The sequence below is a fragment of the Aquila chrysaetos genome, chromosome 1, assembly GCF_900496995.4.
Source record: "Aquila chrysaetos chrysaetos chromosome 1, bAquChr1.4, whole genome shotgun sequence".
NCBI classification, from domain to species: domain Eukaryota; kingdom Metazoa; phylum Chordata; class Aves; order Accipitriformes; family Accipitridae; genus Aquila; species Aquila chrysaetos.
Window position 1 is genome coordinate 1417196 of NC_044004.1, and position 18308 is coordinate 1435503.

The 18308-nt window shown below is 57.1% G+C and overlaps 1 protein-coding gene across 1 annotated transcript; it reads left to right on the forward strand.

Moving 5' to 3' along the window:
* On the forward strand, positions 1-2924 carry SPR (sepiapterin reductase). The gene is made up of 3 exons (XM_041126173.1): positions 1-353; positions 1156-1446; positions 1596-2924. The coding sequence occupies exons 1-3, from the start codon at positions 26-28 to the stop codon at positions 1784-1786; spliced, it is 810 nt and encodes a 269-aa protein (XP_040982107.1). The 5' UTR covers positions 1-25; the 3' UTR covers positions 1787-2924.
* Positions 2925-18308: the final 15384 nt, after the last annotated feature.

Genomic DNA, 18308 nt, shown 5'->3' on the forward strand with positions numbered 1-18308 from the left:
CTCCCCTTCTCCGCTCGGTACCGGGATGGAGCCGGGGCCGGGGCCCGGGCGCTGGGACGCGGCCGTCTGCGTCCTGACCGGCGCTTCCCGGGGCTTCGGGCGCAGCCTGGCTCGGCTGCTGGCTCGGCGGCTGGGCGAGGGCTCGGTGTTGCTGCTGCTGGCGCGTTCGGCGGCGCCGCTGGCCGAGCTGGCGGCCGAGCTGCGGGGCGGCGGTACCGGCGGTACCGGGCTGCGGGTGGAGTACGTGGCCGCCGACCTGGGCTGCGAAGAGGGGCTGCGGAGGGCGACGGCTGCTCTGCGGGAGGTGCTGTCCGTCGGCCCGCCCGGCCGTCTGCTTCTCGTCAACAACGCCGGTAACAACGGCCCCCCCCCCCCCCGCCTCCCCGGGGCAGCGGGGCTCAGCCCCGGCGAGCCCTCCCTTGGTTCCACACCGGCCGAGCCGAGGCTTCGATCGGTGCTTTGGGTGCCGGTAAATAACCGAACCGAGTAGATAACCGAGGGAGCAGCAGGGCTTTCACCCTCTCCGGATCTTACTATTTCATTAAAGTAATGAATTTGGGGAGCAGACCAGGGACCGCGGGGCTTTGCTGCTCGTGAGGTTTTACCCGTTACTCGTGGCGTAGGACCGGCTGGTCACCCTCCTGCACCCTCCCACCGCGCTGCTCCCCGAGTACAAACCTTCAGGAAAACTTTCAGCCCTGCCTTGTGGGTGCTTCGCTTGCAATCTTGAACGCCTGTTGGCTTTAGCGCCTTTTTTTTACCCATTCTCGCTATAAATAAGACCATGCGTTCCAGTAGACAGGAATTAGGTCTTTTACTGACTTGGCTCCGAAAGAGGGATGTGCGGGAGAGCACATTGTTGTACTTCAGGCTGGAGGTTGGGAGCTGTTGATTTTGGCAGAGGATTGGCAGGGCAGCTCCGTGTCCCGTGTCACCGCTGCTGGTTCAGCAGATGACCCGAAAGCGATGGGCAGAGCCAGGCTGTGCTGAGCTCCTTGCCCTGCTGTGAGACCCTGCTAGAGTTTGAGCCAGCAAAGCTGCTCGCTTTTGTCCGTAATAAGAGGGTTGCATGTGGAAATGGAGGAGCAAAAGGGATCTGCTGTGTTGTTGGACCCATCTTTAACTACTCTTAACTCATTTGGCCTTCCTTCCTAGGCTCCCTGGGAGACATCTCCAAATCCTTCCTCGATCTCACCGACCCGGATGAGATCAACAGCTACTTTGCCTTCAACGTCACCTCGGCGCTTTGCCTCACCTCCACCGCCCTGCAAGCCTTCGGGAAGCAGCCCGGCTCCAGCAGGACGGTGGTGAACATCTCCTCGCTCTGTGCCGTGAAGCCCTTCAAGAACTGGGCGCTGTATTGCAGCGGGAAGGCTTCCCGGGATATGATGTTCCAGGTGCTGGCGCTCGAGGAGCCTGATGTCCGTGTGCTCAACTACGCCCCGGGTGAGGAGGGGAGCTCATTAATTGCTATTAACTTTCTCCTGGCTTTGTGGATAAAAGATTCTTGCAGCTGAGCCAGGTACAGAGGGGAAAATGAGCTGCAGATTTTGCTTTCTCCTTATGTGATTTCTTTTTTGTTGCTCTTTCCCCAGGTCCTCTGGACACAGACATGCAGCTCTTGGCCCGGACTAAGACTGGAGACCCTGAGATGCGTCAGTATTTCCAAAGCCTGCAGGAGAGCGGCCAGCTGATAGATTGCACCGTGTCAGCCCAGAAACTGGTGAATCTCTTGGAGAAGGACACCTTCCCCTCCGGCGCCCACGTGGATTTCTACGACATCTGAGTTACTCTCACCTCCACCTTTGCCTTCCTGCTTTGCTTTCTGCTGAGCTGTGTCTTGGGTGTCTCCAGCATTTTTGGTGACCTTGTTTGAGTCCTGGGTGCTGTGCAGCTGTCAAGAGAAGACCTCTGGGTGCCTTATAAATAATCCTAGTGCCCCGATGGGGATGGGGGGCAGTTACTGCTTCGCTGTGGGCATTGAGGCCTCCTGGGTACCTGATGGCAGGAGCGGGGATTTCTCAGCTGCTGGGGCTGGGGGAGCAGAGGTGGCTTTTCCAAGGGAATGGGCACAGAATTCTTAAAGTTTTCCTGTGCAGGAGTGTGTGTGAGCCAAGGAGGTGCCAGGGCACGCGAGGCCAGGTCAGAAAGCCACCCCAGAAGGTCTCAAAGACGCTGACAGTAGGGTTAGAGCTGAGTGTCCCCATGTCTGTCCCCTTTTACCTGCAGGAGCTGTGTCCTCAGCACCTGAGCAAGTCACCAAAGGGCAAAAGAGCTATTCCTGGGGCGGAGGAGGTGGCTGTCACCCCAGAGCCCTGACTGTCCGTCCCCTGTCTCACCAGTGGCTCATCCAGACTTTCCTGCGGTTCTGGGATCATCTCTGTGCAAGTTTTGTGCATTAAAACGTGGAGCAAATCCTGTCCCTGTGGTTTTTGCACAAAGGCAATGAATCACCAGGAGAGGGAGCTGGCCAGAGAGGAGATGCGAATTTTGGGTGCCTGGCTGGGGTCACCAGCTTATGTAAACCTGTGCACAAGCACAGCACGAGTTAGAGCACATCTGAGACACAGCCCTGAGTTCATGCTGTGCTCCTGTTCGCAGGTTCTGAGTCCAAGCCTGGATCTGGGGCTTCAGCCCCTCCTGGGTTGATCCTTTTAATTATTTGTGGGTTTTTATCCTTGGTTTTTCATCAGGTTCTGCGAGGCACAGGCGCTTATAGACTTGCCCTTCTAGAAAGCAGCTAATCTGCAGCATGTGTTGATGTGGGAGAGCCGCTCTGAAGCAGTGGCATCCCCTGCGTGCCCTGGAAATGCCCAGTGTCCCTCTGTGCTCAATGACAGCAACCTTCCTGCTGTCCTCTATCTCAACCTGTATTTCAAATTTTGTCCACCTGGATCTACAATCAGTAAAAGTTTCATATCCGGTCTGAGTCTTCTGCTGTATTTTTAAAAGTGGATACATTTTTGGCAGGGTGGGAGGAGAGAGCCTGGGTTAAGCACTGTCCTCATCCAATAAGCCACCAACATGCCTCCTGGAGTCCTGTTCTTCCATCTCTGAACCATTTCACTAACTCTGTGTTAACTTAATCCTGTCAAGCTCAAAAAACCCTTTTTGCCAGCTAGTCTGCTGCTTGGTTTCATCTTCCCTCTATGCCTATGAAACTCATTATTAGCAAAACCCCCTCTGCTGCTTACTACATTGGCCATGGCGTTGTTTTTCTGGGGTTTGATGCCTGGTGACGTTTAATGTGGTCTGTGAAACCTGGATGGACCTGCTGCTGCTAAAAATCCCCCATCTCCTCACCCTGCATCTGTTTGGGCTTGTCCTATCCCCTCTTGGGCAGAAATCCTCTTTTGAGATCTGGCGCTCTGCAAAAAATAACCTCAGTGCTCAGAGCTGGGGGTCCAAAGTCCTGCCCTTACAGGGTTTTGGACCACGGGCTGTCAGGGGCTGGGGTGAAGGCAGGTAAGTCGTGTGTCCCTCCCTGAAAGGCTTAAGGAGCCCTATATTGCAGGAAGAGGTGGGAGGGTGCTGGGGGACAGGGCTGCTCTGGGCACGGGGACCATTTGGTGCCAGCTGTGTGGGAGATGCAGATGGGTTCTTCAGGGTAAGACACAGTAAAAGCCAGGGTGCCTGAGGGGAAGGTTTATTTTTGGACTCTGCGTACTTGCTTGAGGTCTGACCACCTCCGGTGGCTGGGGGTGTAGCAGCAGCTCTGTGTGTCTTCTTGGAGCATCTGCATCAGGGATTGTGGTATCGCAGAAGTGCCAGGCACTTGAAACCAGGCACTTCTCCAGCCCAAACCTCTTCCTCCAAGAGAGGATGCACAGGCAGGGAATGCTGACTTTAAATAGCAAGGTGCTTATGTCCTGCTGCATGCAGTGTTAATGACATAATTAATGAAACACTGGATGTGATTCATAGCATGGTTTGGGTTGGAAGGGACCTTAAAGATCACCTGGTTCCAAACCCCCTACTGTGGGCAGGGACACCTTCCGCTAGTCCAGATTGCTCCAAGCCCCATCCAACCTGGCCTCGAACACTTCCAGGGATGGGGCAGCCACAACTTCTTGGGGTAACCTGTTCCAGTGTCCCACCACCCTCATCGTAAAAGATTTCTTCCTTACGTCCAATCTAAATCTACCCGCTTTCAGTTCAAAACCATTGCCCCTTGTCCTGTCACTACAGGTCTTGGTTAAAAGTCCCTCTCCACCTTTCTTATACGCCCCTTTATATATTGAACGGCCCCAATAAAGTCTCCCTGGAGCCTTCTATTCTCCAGACTGAACAGCCCCAACTGGAGCCTCTCTCCACAGCAAAGCTGTTCCAGCCCTCTGATCGTTTCCACGGCCCCTCTGAACCTGCTCTAACAGGTCTGTGTCTGTCGTGCTGGGACCTGGATCACTTTTCACTCCCTTTTCTCTCTCCCCTGCTGCCCTGGGGCAGCCCTCGAGCAGCGGGAGCAAAGATCAGCCTTGGTGTCCCTGTCCGTTCAACCGGGAAACTCTACATCTGTTCGAAGAGGAAACCTGTTACCAACATCAAGCACATACCAAGTGCAAATCCTACGGCTGCAGCGATGTGCTGTGGCTCACGCCGCTGAATTTTGCTAGTGAAGCAACCGCTTGCTCAAAGTTCAATGGAGTAAGTTTGTCTTCAGCACAGCCACTCGGCACTTGACTGTGCTCCAAGCTGTAGCCTGGATGGTTTATTTTCAGGGTTTTCATCCCCTTGGAATCACTGCACATGTATTTAGGTGTTTGGCATCGCTCTGTGAGCCCCAGGGGCACACCGAGCTTGTGACTCCTGCCCCAGGAGCAGAGCTCTGCCCAGGGAGAAATGCCAGTGATGCTTTTAGGGCATCCCCTGGGTACCAGCATCCCCTGGGTAGCAGCATCCCCTGGGTACCAGCATCCCCCGGGTACCAGCATCCCCCGGGTATGAGCATCTTCTGCCCAGGGAGAAATGCCAGTGATGCTTTTAAGGCATCCCCTGGGTACCAGCATCCCCCGGGTACCAGCATCCCCTGCCCAGGGAGAAATGCCAGTGATGCTTTTAGGGCATCCCCTGGGTACCAGCATCCCCCGGGTACCAGCATCCCCTGCCCAGGGAGAAATGCCAGTGATGCTTTTAGGGCATCCCCTGGGTACCGGCATCCCCTGCCCAGGGAGCGGGCCCGGCTCCCGTGCCCCGTGGGTCCGGCCAATATCTGTGCAGCCATGGGTGCTGTGAGCTGCAATGGCAAAATGATATGACATATTTTTCTTCCCTTTTCTAGCATTTTCTGTGACCAGCTGAGGGCGTGCGGAGACCGGATAACGGACAGCAGCCGGAGCAGAGAGTCCGGAGGGTGGGACAGGATCGGTGCCTCTGGAAAAGCAACGGGCTCAGGCTTCCCCCCGCCTCTGCACTGTCCCATCACAGGTCCCCACGATGCCTGATATATTTTTTTTTTAGTTAAGACTCCATATCCCGGAGCCATGGGCCCATGCCAGAGGCTCAATCAGGAGAAAAAGGGGTATTTAAAAAAAAGAAGTTTTGAGCTCTCCTAATTTCAGAGACAGGAGCTCACAGCTCACCTGGCAAAGTGTATTTGATGGGGCTAACATGCCCGGCCCTAGGGGACCCCCAATATTCGAGCAGTGCTCTCCCATGGGCTAAGGGTGAGCCCTGCGGCTGAAGGGAGTCACCCCGAAAGGAGCCGTCACCTCCTTCATCCCAGACAGGAGCCATGGGACCTGATCTCCCTGGCAGGGGTAAAGTGGGGCTTGGCAAGCCCAAAATCCTGCCTAGCATGGGGCGTTCCTCCAAACGGGTCTGTCCCCCCACCAGCCTGCCTTCCCACCCTGCCTCCTGCAGCAAAATACTGAGTAGGGCATTTTGTCCTTTTCCTCCCCTTTTTTCCCTTCTTTTTTTTTTTTCCCATTGCTTTTTCCTTCCTATCCCATCCCTGGAGCAAAGTGCTGGGGGTCATGGCAGCCCCAGGAAGGGCTGTCCAGCCCTGCTCTCCTGGTACGTGGCTGCAAGGGCTCCCGTGGGACAGCCTGTCCCCCCCATGTCCCCCTCCCTCTTGCTCTGAGCCCACATAGTTAAAGAAAAGCAATTTACTTGCTGCTGGGGGGCAAAGCAGTGGGATGGATGTGGTGCCAGCACTGGGCCTTTTCCAGCTGCAGCAATTTCTGTACTGGATGGATGTTGGTGAAGGTGTGATGTCTCCCTGAGCCCTGGTAAACAGAAGGAGACAAAGCTGGAGCACGAGCTGTGCAGATGCCTCCCGACATAAAGCACTACAGAAAACCGCTGCAATGGCCTTCATAGCAGTTTGGGGCAGGAAGGGAAGCACGTGTGCGATGCTTAGGGGTGACACTGCCCGAGCGACCAGCCCCAGGGGACCCTCCCCAGCCCCCTCCCCATGCCAGGGGAGACACTGTGCCCTTTGTGCCTGTGGTGAAATGCGGGGAACTGTGTTATGAAAGGAGTCAAAGTCACTGCTGGGGTTTTGTTTCCATGTGTGACCAGGTCCCTGGGACAGCGGTGAGGGTGAGCCTCCTAAATCCCCCCCAAAGCCTCCCAAATTAAAACCAGCATGCACCCAATGACCTCTCAAATCTCAGCCGCTGCCCTGGGCTGCCCTTGGCTTAGCAGTGCGAGAGGCTGCAGCCAGGTCCCTCTGCCCCTTATTAAATGTTTCTCAGCAGAGGAGAGAAGGAGACCTTTATTTTCCCATCCGGTGGCCAGAAATGCTGAGTACGGGCCTTTCAGCCAGGATGCCAAGTGCCCAGCGAGCTCCTCGCTCGCAAACAAGCAGCCGCCTCCGGCCACAAGGCCAAAGGTAAATGAGGTGCTCCTCCAGCAAAGGTGCTCCCAGGGAGGGGGGAAAAGGTCTAGTGGTGCCCACACTTCCCACCCAGGGACCCTCATCCTGCGTGCAGAGACCCCCGAGGTACCCATGGAGACACCCGACCAGCCATCCCAAAGCCTCCCACCTCTCTATGCTACAAGTCAGGAGCTTTGCAGGGTCTTCTCGGGGTCATGGCTGGGATTTGATGGATGTTCTCCGAGCCCGAGAGGGTTAGAACAACAAACATCTTTCTGCTGAGCTGGCATGGTTCTCCCTGAGACTGAACGCTTGCTCGCGCATCCTCCTGCGTGTAACTCTTCACACTCCTCACTCTCAGTCCGCTGAGCTGCTTTTATTATTCTCCCCTCTATGCTGTCCCCTGGTTTTGGTGGCCTTAGTGTTAAGCAAGGAGAAGGACCAGCTCCAGGCTGGCCATGTCCCCTGGAGCAGCCATTTAATGTGTAACGAGGGACCCATTGGTCCAGCAAGGAGAGATAACAGATTAACCCAGTTTAGAGCCAAAGAGCAGTGGGTTTGCTGGTAAACTGTCCTGTTCCTGCGAGCTTCAAATGCCTTTAATGAGTTATTATTTAGTCTGCTATGGAGGTTAATGGAGGGACATTGCAGAAATGATCTGTGATTAATTAAACCATCTTTATCCGGCGCGGGCAGAGCAGCTGGACTCACTGGGCTGGGTGCTAAGCTGGGACCAGCGCCGGATCCCCAGCTTCGGCATCGCTCCCTGCACTGCCCTGCACACACCAATTTCACCGGTGATCAAACCGGGCCCTGCATACCAATGGCCACCTCCACCCCGGTGGGAAAGAGCTGCCAGAAATAGGAGTTTTTCCCTAGTTTTTTATGCACCACCCCAAAGCCAGACTTTGTCCCGTTTGCCGCCAGCCCACGTGGGATGCGGCCAGGCGCGTTTCAAGCCTCCGTCCCCGAGTATCAAGTGCCAAGCCGGAGGCAGGCTGTGGCCGAGCTGCTCCTGTGGCTCTCCAGGGATTTGGGGACATCATCCGCTCCCGACACCGCCTGCTCCCTGTCCTCTTTCCTTCAGCAAAGCTGCCGGTTCAGATCAGCGCATCCGTCCTCCTCCTCCACAGCCCATCCTGTGCCACGTCTGCAGCCTATCGTCCTCCACCCGGCCTTGAAACCCTCCCGTGCTGATGGCTCAGCCCTTCCCCAAGCACCAAATAATCCCAGTGGATCCCTGTCCTTCCCATTAGGATGCTGGCGGGCTCTGGCAGATCCTCAGCACCGGGTTTAAACCAGAAAGGGCGAGCAAACCATGCTGCACCCATCCCACGCAGCACCCCATCCCGTGCGGGATCCCATGGGAAACCCAGAGCATCTCTTTCCTTAGGGATCTCGCATCACCCAGCCGCCAGCGTGGCCTCGCTCTGCCCGTACCACCGCCGGCGAAGCTGCCGCCGAGGCACCGCGGCGAGGCCGGGAGCCGCATTCACATTCCTGCCGCGAGCACACTTGTCAGCCGAGCTGTCAGCCGCTCCCGTAATAGGGCCACGGCGGTCACTCGTGTTGGGAGTAAACACAGCCGAATCTGAGAAAACAAGAGCAGAGCCGAGCCCGGGTGCTTCCAGCAAGGCTGCAAAGTATCAGCGCACTCGGGGGGTTGGGGGGATGCCCAGCCTTCCCCCCCCCCCGCTTCCCCATCACCCCCTGCTATGAACCCCGAAAAGTCCCCAGGAAGGATGCTCGGTGGCAGCGGCGATCCCCGGCGTCGCAGGGGTACTGGGATGCGGTCGGCTGCTGCTGGAATGAAACGCTGGGGATGTGGGATTGAAAAAAAAGAGAGGTTGTTTGGTGGCATCGGAGCTGGCGCATGGGATAGATGGGGACAGCCCCAGCCTGGAGATGCTGGGGGACACAAGGCGGTGGAGCTGCAGGTCGGTGGTTTCCAGCAGAAACCCAGCCTCCAGCTTTGGCTGGAGGAAAAAAGCACTTTTTTCTCTCTCTCTTTTTTTTTTTTTTTACTAAAAAAATGTCATTTTGCACATGCCGGAGCTGCCCTCAGCCTGGAGGACCTGTTTGGAGAGAGGATCTGGCCTCCTTGCCACCCTCCAGCCAGCATCCCCCGGGGTACCCTCCATCCCCGAGCACCTCCTGCCACCTCCAGCCGTGTCACCGGCGCTGGAGGGGACACCTCGGCTGGGTGGGATGGATCCCAGCTCCACACTGGCCCGGGCCGCTCAGCACAGGGAAAGGTCGGGGGGTGTTTGCACGGGGGCCGGGGGGGGCTCGTTGGGGCCGCAGCGAGGAGGAGGAGGAGCAGCCCAGTGAATAATTAGCACTGGCTTATTCGTTTTGCTCTATTCCTCCAACTCCTAAACCCTCCCCGCAACAAAGAGGCGGCCGGGCTGAAAAGCCGAGGATTTAGGACAAAGAAGGGAACGGGGCGGCCGAGGGCGCGATGCAGCTTCGGGGCAGAGCGGGATGCAGACCCCGCCGCTGCCCGATGCCCGCCCGGGCGGTGATGCCCATCGCCTGGTGCCAAGCGCTCCATCCCTAACTTTTCAAATTCAAGGGATGCTTCTTTTCCCCCTTTCCAGCCCAGCAGCTTCCCGGTGCCCGGCGTGGTTTCTTCACATCCAGAAACCCTAAAAAGCTGAAAACACCATGAAATATTTTCTGCCGGTGGGGAGGGGAGCGGGCGGCTATTATCCTCAACCAAACCAAACCCGAAATGTTGGGGTCACTCCGCCTTTGAAATCTCCCGCGGCCTTTCTTCCCATTAAACCATCTCCCAGCTCAGCTCAGAAGTTTCTTCCCCCCCCCCCCCCCCTTTTTTTTTAATTTAATAATAAAGCATCTCAGATCTCCGAGTTGCAACTCATCTCACACCTAAGCGAGATTGCGTTTTGCACAAGCCTTTCAGCTGTTTTCTCAATCTCTCCTCTGTCTCATTCTCAATTCAGGCAGTTGCTATAGGTATGTTTTAATCCCCAGCATGGTAGATTTTAATTAGTCTTTGTACAGATGGCCAATTAACATTCATTACTTTTGCCTTGAGCGATTAATTATGAGTTTGGATAGAATGGGAGATGGAGACAGAGGAAAGATGGGCAGGTGAATAAAAAAAGGGATTTTAATCAGAGTTTGGGATTTTTTTTTTTCTTCTTATTTATATATATACACACACACGCAGAAAGAGGAGGGAAGAGAAAAGCGGCAACACGGTGCGAGTTACGCTCCCGCTGAACCGCTTCCAGTCCCGAAGCCACGGGGATGGGCTCCGACGGGGTCTCCGATGCTGCGGGGCTCAGGGGCTGCGGTCCAGCCAAGCCCCATCGTAGGAACGGGGAAACTGAGGCAGGGAGCGCTGGGGTGGCACGCAGCTGCCCGGGCACGGCCGGGCGCCCGGTCTGGAAATCGGCACCCCGGGCCCGATTTGGGTGCCTGGGCATCACGGTTTTGGGGTTGTAACGGTGCCGGGGACGGTGGGGACGGCCGAGGGAGCGGTGACACACGGCCACGCTCCCCTGGGTGAACCCGCGGAGCGGCGTGCGGGATGGGGCCCGTAATTCTCCCCGCGCAACACCCGTTGACACGTCGCTAATTCTTCCTAATTGATTTTTCACGCTGGCGGGAGGGAGACGGTGACATCCAACAACAGAGCCCTGATGTCGCGGCTTTCTCCTCCATGAAAGGGGCCGGCACCCTCCCCCCGGAGCCGACATACTTCTCCCTGGCCCGGGTAGCCATGGTGAGACGTTGCCCAAATCCTTTCACCGCCGTGCCGCTGGAAGCTGGCGATGCTCCTTGCCGCCCGTGCCAGCCCGCTCGCCGCAGCTATTTTCGGGCACGCAGGCAAGCCGGCAGGAAAAATTAAAATAGCAAAAACCCTCCCAGGGCCGTATCCTGCCCCGGTTCCTTGGCGGAGGGGCCGCATCCACGCTCGGTGCCATCCCGGCACGTGGGAACCGGCAGCGGGTTCTGGATTCGGCGTTTCTGGGTTATTTCGGAGGCGGGCACCCGGCGCGGAGCGAGCAGGGGAAGGAGATGGGGAAGGGCCCGATCCTGCTCGCTTCTGGGGAGCTTCCCTCGACGGCAGGCGGGCACAGAAAAGGGGAGTAGCGTAAGGATGCGGAATCCGGCCCGCGGGACTTGGAGGGCTCCTGCCGGCGCCGCTGGCTGGGCTTTTACACCTGTTCGGTTGAAATCTGGGGATTTCTTTTTTAGCACGTTTTACATTTTGGCCCCAGCCCTCTCGAGCTTGGCACTTCACCGCAGCACAACTTTTCTTAAATCAGCAGCTCAGGCGGAGGCAGGGGGTGGGGGGGGTGTCCACATCCCTCCCGCCGTGGCAGGGATGAGGCCGCCGTGTCCCGTACCCACGGCGTGGATGCTGGACGTGCCGCCTGCATCCCGGCACGGTCCCTGGATGGATGCCCACCCCGGGATTGGGATTGACCCCCGACGACGCTTGAGCACTGACTCCGCTCATCACACCTGTAGGCTGCTGAGACTGCACAGAGCTCTGGGGAACAAGTGGGTGCCCCGGAGCATCAAAACGATGCTGGGCACCCACCCCAAGGGACCCCCCCCCTCCTTGCTGCAAAAACCTCCGTCTCCACGCTCGTCAGCTGGATCCGGCCTCTGTGCCCTGCGGGGACGGAGCGCGGCCTCGGCCAGACCATCCCCGGCAAATCCCCAATTTTGTAGGTTTTTTTTTTTTTTTGCAGATGGGACATTCAGGAGGCGACGGTCCCCGCTGCCTCCGAGGGTAACCGAAACCCCCTGCGCCGGCTCGAGGCTTCCTCTCGGGTGAGGAAGAGGAGGCCGGGAGCGCGGGTGCCTCCGTACGGCACCGTCCCCACCTGCAGAGCGGTGGCAGGGTATGGCCCTCTCTAAGTATACGCCATTGAAATGTGCACATTTCCTAAAAGCAATATGGAACAGCTAAATATACTGCTCACAAATCTGTTTACACTAATAATGGCTGGGAGCCTGCCATCCATATGACTGCAAGGAACCATTGATTCAACATAAATTAACTGAAAATTACTTGCGAGAGGGAGAAACTCACGGCATTTTATATTTAATTTTTTTTTTTTTCCCCCTTGTCATTCCCCCCCCCCATCCCTGTCGGGGAAGGGGGAAACGAGGAGACATTGGCACCTCTGCTACCGACAGCCTTGGCTGTGTTTGGCAGCGGCTCTGCTCTTTCCTCGCCGGCCCTTCCCGGCCACAGCGATGGGGACCAGGATAGCCGGCAAGCCGGGATTTTTCATCCCAGCGCCGGGGACTCGAGCTGCCACCAAAGCTAAACGAATACAATATTTACCCATTTTCCAAGAAACGGCAACGGAGACGGAAGGGTCCAAGTCATTATTTTGGCGCGGGCAGATTGCTAACTTGTTTAAATTTTTTTCAAAAAGGGGAAAAAAAAGAAGAAAAAAACCCACCACAATTGGCAGCTCCTCGCGTATTAGTCGAAATGCTGCAGACTTGGCTCCCGCTCACCTCCGCAACATAATGTTAAATGGCATCAAGACAGTATATCAGTCATTTACATATGTTGCTTATAGACGCCAAACTTATTAACACAATAAAACTGCTGCTAAGAAGCTTTCCTGCCTATTTTTCTCCTGGAGAATGTCAGTGTTGGAAGCACCTAGCCGCCTCGTATGGAAACACCCGGGGTTGCCTTTCATATGGCACCCTGGAAAATAAATACATGAATCAGCCAGGGTCCCCCTCCGACCACTTTCAAAGCAAAGCCAGAGGACGATTCATTGATTCAGAGCATTCTGCACCAGAGGAGCCAGCCAGCACCCAGACCACCCAGCAGCACCCCGTGAGCCCCAGCATCCCCCCCGAGGCACGCCGCCTCCCCGGGCAGGCACCCGGGCAGGATGGGACCCCAAGCTTCACCCCAGGACTGGCTTTAAACCCCCCCCTGCTTTGAGGTGTCCCCAACTCCCTGCCCTCACAGCCGAGGTCTGAAAACACTGGAAGGGGGACCCTGGCTGATTCATGTATTTATTTTCCCGGGTGCCATATGAAAAGCAACCCCGGGTGTTTCCATATGAGGCGGCTAGGTGCTTCCAACACTGATGCTCTCCACGCGGGAAAGGAGGCAGGAAAGCTTCTTAGCAGCAGTTTTATTGTGTTAATAAGTTTGGCGTCTATAAGCAACATATGTAAGCGGCTGATACACTGTCTTGATGCCATTTAACGGTATGTTGCGGAGGTGAGGGGGAGCCAAGTCTGCCGATCTCCCCTAATATAACTCCACGCAGTCCCCACGGGGTTTTGGGGGGACTCTCCCAGCACATCTGAGCGGGGATGGCACCTCTCCCCGTGGCTTCTTTGCCCCTGCAACGGTGTAATCTTGCAGGGGATCTCGCTTTCTTAGCTGCTGGAGCAAAGCCGGCACGAGCCCCGGGGGGATGCTGACGTGGGGGTCACGCTCCGGTGCCATCCGAGGGAGCACCCAAACCCTCCCCAGGGCTGGACGCGTAATTTCCTGTGTCAAAATTTCCTGAGCTCTCCTAGAAAGACATTTTTGCCAACCCTGCCGTGCACGGAAAAGCATTTCTAAGGGACATCCTACAGCCCTGGAGAAAGGTGCATGGTGGGCCATTAGCTGGGAGACCAGTCTTCCCCCCCAAAACCAGTGCGGAGGGCTGGCTGAACCCAAACACCGCGGCTGAGCTCTTCTTCGTGCTGTCAGTGGTATAAACCCTCAAAACCATCCCCAGGCGTCACAGTGCTAAAGCACGGAGCTCCTGATCGCAGCACCCTGAGGAGGTTTAAAGGCTGGGATGGGGGATGAGGGAGAGATCCGCTCCTGGCTGGGGCACAGCGATGCCACGCACCCGCCGCTGCTGCCACCCCAGGGACCACGATGACAAACCAGGGACAGCGGTTTGGGTTTGCTCCCAGTGGCTGGGGGGGGGGGGGGGCTGGGTTGCACCCCGGGGACCGCCGGGACCCCCACAGCTCTGCCCCCCGATGCCGTACCCGCCGTCACCCCAGCAGGTCCCCAAGGATGCCGCCCGCGGTGCCGTGTGTGCTGCTGGTGCCCGCGGCATCGGCGCCGCGCTGACAAGTCGTGTCACAAGCAGGTGATGCAGATGCTGCCCAAAAACCCGTGTGTTTCAGTGCTGCTGCCCTCCGTGGGCCCCGGCGTGGGTGAACCGGCTCATCGCCTCACTCAACCCGTGGGCAAAACAGGAGACGTGGGGTCCCCAAGGTCAGGCACAAGGTCAGGGGAAAGGTCCCCAAGCACCCGACCTCTGCACAGCACTTTCAACTAATGAGTCGCAACCACTTTCCCCAAAACCGTGGTCCTGTGGGACCACCTTGCTGAGCAGAAATGACCGGAGCAATCTCTGTCCCGGGTGTGGGTGCAGCCTCAGTGCCAGGATGACCATTGCCACCAATGGCCGAGGGTCCCGCAGCTTTCTGAAAGGCTTTATCAAGGCTACAGGCACCTGCACGATCATCTCGAGATGTTTCAAGGGACGGAGACGATCCTTTCAGGAGCTGGGGGTTTCAATGTCTACAAGGAGCTGGGTGCAAAATCCTGTTTGCTTTGCAAGCGCAAAATTCCCATTCATGACACCTGGCTGCAACCACACCAAACGGCCTTCAAGATCTTCCACCTCTGAGTATGTCTGAAGCCCACCAGGACCCATCACACCAGAGCCCACATCCGTGCAGGGTTTCTGTACCGACGTACCAGTCAGGCCATGCCGGAGAGGTGAGGGTGGATGCGGCCCCCATGGAAAAGCCAGAGTGACCATCGCGTAGGTGGGTGAAGACCCAGCAGCATCTTTCCTTGCTGGACTCACCTCTTCCAGCCCATAGCTATGTGACCAGGGCAGCTTCCCCTTCCCGGGCTCGGTGGTGGGATCCTTTCTCAATATCAGCCTGACTCCATAGACTAAAGCTCTCTCCCGTCCATCCATATCAATGTACACATCTACCACCGTCCCCACCATCCCCATGCCATCTCCATCCATCCATCCATCCACTATCAATGGACCAGTTGACAAAACCACCTTAAAAAAGGGAGACTGAGGGAGGTGAGGTGAATAACCCGCTGAAGCCCACCGGGTTGTGTCAGGTCAGTTTATTCCCATCCAGCATATCCCTGAACCAAATGAAATAATAAAAAAAAAAAAAAAAGCTGAAGCAGCAGCCCAGGACAGACAGGCTCCAGACCTCCTTAGCCCCCCCAACCCAAAATACAGCCCCATTCCTCCCTTCTTCACTTTGGGACCGCGCTTGGAGGCTGACGGGAAGAAATCCGGGCAGGGTAAGGAGCTGTGCCCATGGGAAGAGCAGGTGGGAGAGGTTAGGAGGAAACAATCCAGCACTTTGAAGTCTGGTCAACTTTTAACATCCCGGCAAGCTGCGCCCGTGGCCACGCTCCGAGGCCCGGGGCCTGATTTTCCACATTCTGCCCTTTGATGCTGGAGGCCGATGCGTTATAGATTAACGAGACCGGGGGGGGGGGGGGGGGGGTACGGGGATGACGGACTGCACCTGCTGGCAGCGTGCCGGATCCGGCCCCGGCAAAACCTGCCTGCTAGGGCTGCTGCGGAGGGAGGAAGGGGTACGGGCAGGGATTTGAGTCCAGGCAGGCGAGCGGTGGCCAGGGCTGGGGGATACGGATGGATGGGGATGGACGGGGAAGGACGGGGATGGACCCGCTGCCCGCCTGCCCATCGCCAGGCACCCCCGGACCTGCCCCTCTACCCCCAACCCCAAGGCCAGTTTTTGGTGCCTGTCCTGTCTCCCTCTCCTCCTCCATCGCTCCTCTTTCGTTTGCTCCTTGGGAAAAGCCTCACTGTTATATTTTAACAAGCAGCAGACCCGACAATCCCCCCCCCCCCCCATTTCCCCCACACCGGCACCCCCTAATCCCGGTGCTGCACCCCCCCCGCCCAGCCCTGCCTGCCCACCGCCGCTGCCGGCCGCGTCCCTCCGCTGCGCTGGCACGCTCTGCCGCTCTTTCGTTAAAAAAGAAAATGTCTTTCTCTTCCACCCAGAGCTCCTCCTGGCCAGAAATCCAGCGGGAAGGCAGGCTGCTCCCGGATCACCTCCTCCCCGGGATGCAGGGGCTAAAGTTTTCCGCTTAATAAACTGGGGACAGCGGGGGCCGGAGCAAGGCACCCGCCTGGGGGGGGTCTGCATTTTATTCCAGTTGGGGATAAAGATCCTGCCTGAATTATCCTGGAGGTGGGAGCAGGCCTGGGAGCAGCAGGGGGAAAAAGAAATGTAAAGGTAAATTTGGGGCTCTCGCCTGGTTTCAGCTTAGCAGCTTCCCAGCTCCCTTCGGAGCAGCCAGGGAGCCTTGCCTGGACACCGAGCCGGGACTGAAAACCACCTGGGGCGAATAGGGAAAAAAAAAAAATCAATTTAAAGGTTTATAATTTTCCAAGACGGCGATTTATCCCCCAAACTAAAGCAGCTCCCCCCAAAAAAGGTTCCTGTGGAGACGGGGCGCGGAGGGGAGATGCTGCCGGCGGGGATTCCCGCGGTGAGCAGCAAGCGCTCGGCCGGCTTTTTCTTTTTCCCCCGCAGAAGATGCTGAATGCCGGCGAGATCCACACAGAACGAAATCCCGGCCCCACGCAGCTCCCAAGGGGTGGCTGTGGGAAGGCAGGGGTGGAGGGTCTGCACCCCCACCTCACCGACCCCCAGTCTGGCCCAGGGTGGGTAAAGAAAAGAGTGAGGGAAAAAAAAATTAAATTAAATTTAACTATCTATTAAATTGTTTTAAATTAAATTCCACGAATGGTCCGGAGCTGGGCACAGCTCCTGTGTCTGAGCCGAGCGCTGTCCCCGCATCCCCCTTCCCTTCCCTTCCCTTCCCTTCCCTTCCCTTCCCTTCCCTTCCCTTCCCTTCCCTTCCCTTCCCTTCCCCTTTCTCCTTCCCCTTCTCCTTCTCCTTCCCTTTCCCCTTCCCCTTCTCTTTCCCTTTCCCCTTCCCCTTCTCCTTCCCCTTCCCCATCCCTCCGTGGGTGCGCCCCACTCCGTGCCCGGCTGCCCTCTCCGCCAGCCCCGCTTCTTTATTTCCAGTTTTTAATATAAATACATATTTTAAATCTAGATTATTTTTTCGCTCTCTCTTCCAGAAATATAAAAATAAAAATCCCTTTGCCGACGTGCTCACTCCATTTTTAGGCTTTAATTTCTGTGGGGTTTCATGGTTGTTTTTTTTTTCTCTCCCCCCCCCCCCGCGCCTTCCCCGCAGCCTTTTGCGGGAGTGGGTCCGCGGAAAGCCCGCGGGCGCGCAGCAGCGGTCTCCTCTCCGCGGGGAGGGGGGAAGGATCCGCGGAGTATTTCAGTCCAGCCAAGTGGAAAATAGACTTTCAACCCCCTTTGTGCGGGAGGGGAGGGCTGGCCCCCGCCTCCGCGGGCCAACAAAACTCCGAGCAGAGTCAAACTGCGGAGTGAACTCGGGACTGGCCCGCGTAGGGGCTGCGCACCCCGCGCATCCCCCCACACACACATCCGCGCCGGCGTAAAACCAGCCAAATCCGCGAGTTATTGGGTTGTTTGGTGGGTTGTTTTTTTTTTTTTTTTTAAATTATTTTTATTTTTTTTATTCCCAGCGCAGGATCGGACCCGTGGGAAGAGCGGGCTTTTGTCCGGGGGTGGTGGTGGGGGGGAAGGTCCTGCCTTTGGAGGAGGAGGGGGGGGTTACGCGGAGGGGAGCGGAGCTTGCGCGGGAGGCGGGGAGCCGCGGTGGGGCGCGGGGGAGGGCTTCACCTCCCCTCCCTCCCTCCCACCCGGCCGGCAGCAACCCGAGCCGCGGAGTTCCAAACGGCCGCTGCGGCTATATATATAGATATAGACATTTATTTAGTATTATTTTTTTAAATTTAAAAAGCGAAAAAAAGGACCAAAAAAAAAAAAAAGAGGGGAAAGAAAAAAAAAAAGGAGGATTTTTTTTAAGATAATTTTTTTTCTTTAATTTTTTTTTTTTTTTTAAAGAAGAAGGAAAAAAAAAAACCCACCCCGCAGCCGGAGCCCCTCTACCACAACTTCGCGACGCGCCTGCGGGAGCTGCTCCAGTCCAGTTTTTCGGGCGCTCCCTCCCTCCCCCTGCCTCCCACCCCCCCCATCATCCCCCTTTACCCCCTCCCACCCCCCACCCACCCCCTTTACCCCCCCCCGACCCCCGGCCCCGACCCGAGCAGGTGAAGCCGCCCCCTCCTCCCAGCCCCGCCAGGTACCGGCCGTATTTGTACCGGCTGCCCGGGGCTTTGCGGGTTGCGTGGGCGCCCGCGGGTGGGCGACGGGGCGTGTGTGCTTGTCGGGGGGGGGGGGTGTTTCTTGCACAGACACACACACGCAGAGGGAAAGAAGCGCACACCCGGGAGGAACAACCCCGCTCCGGGCCCCCCCCCCCCCCCAAACCCCCCCCCTCCCTCCCCTTTCCCTCCCCAACCCCTCCCCGCCCTTTTCCCGGCTCCAAACC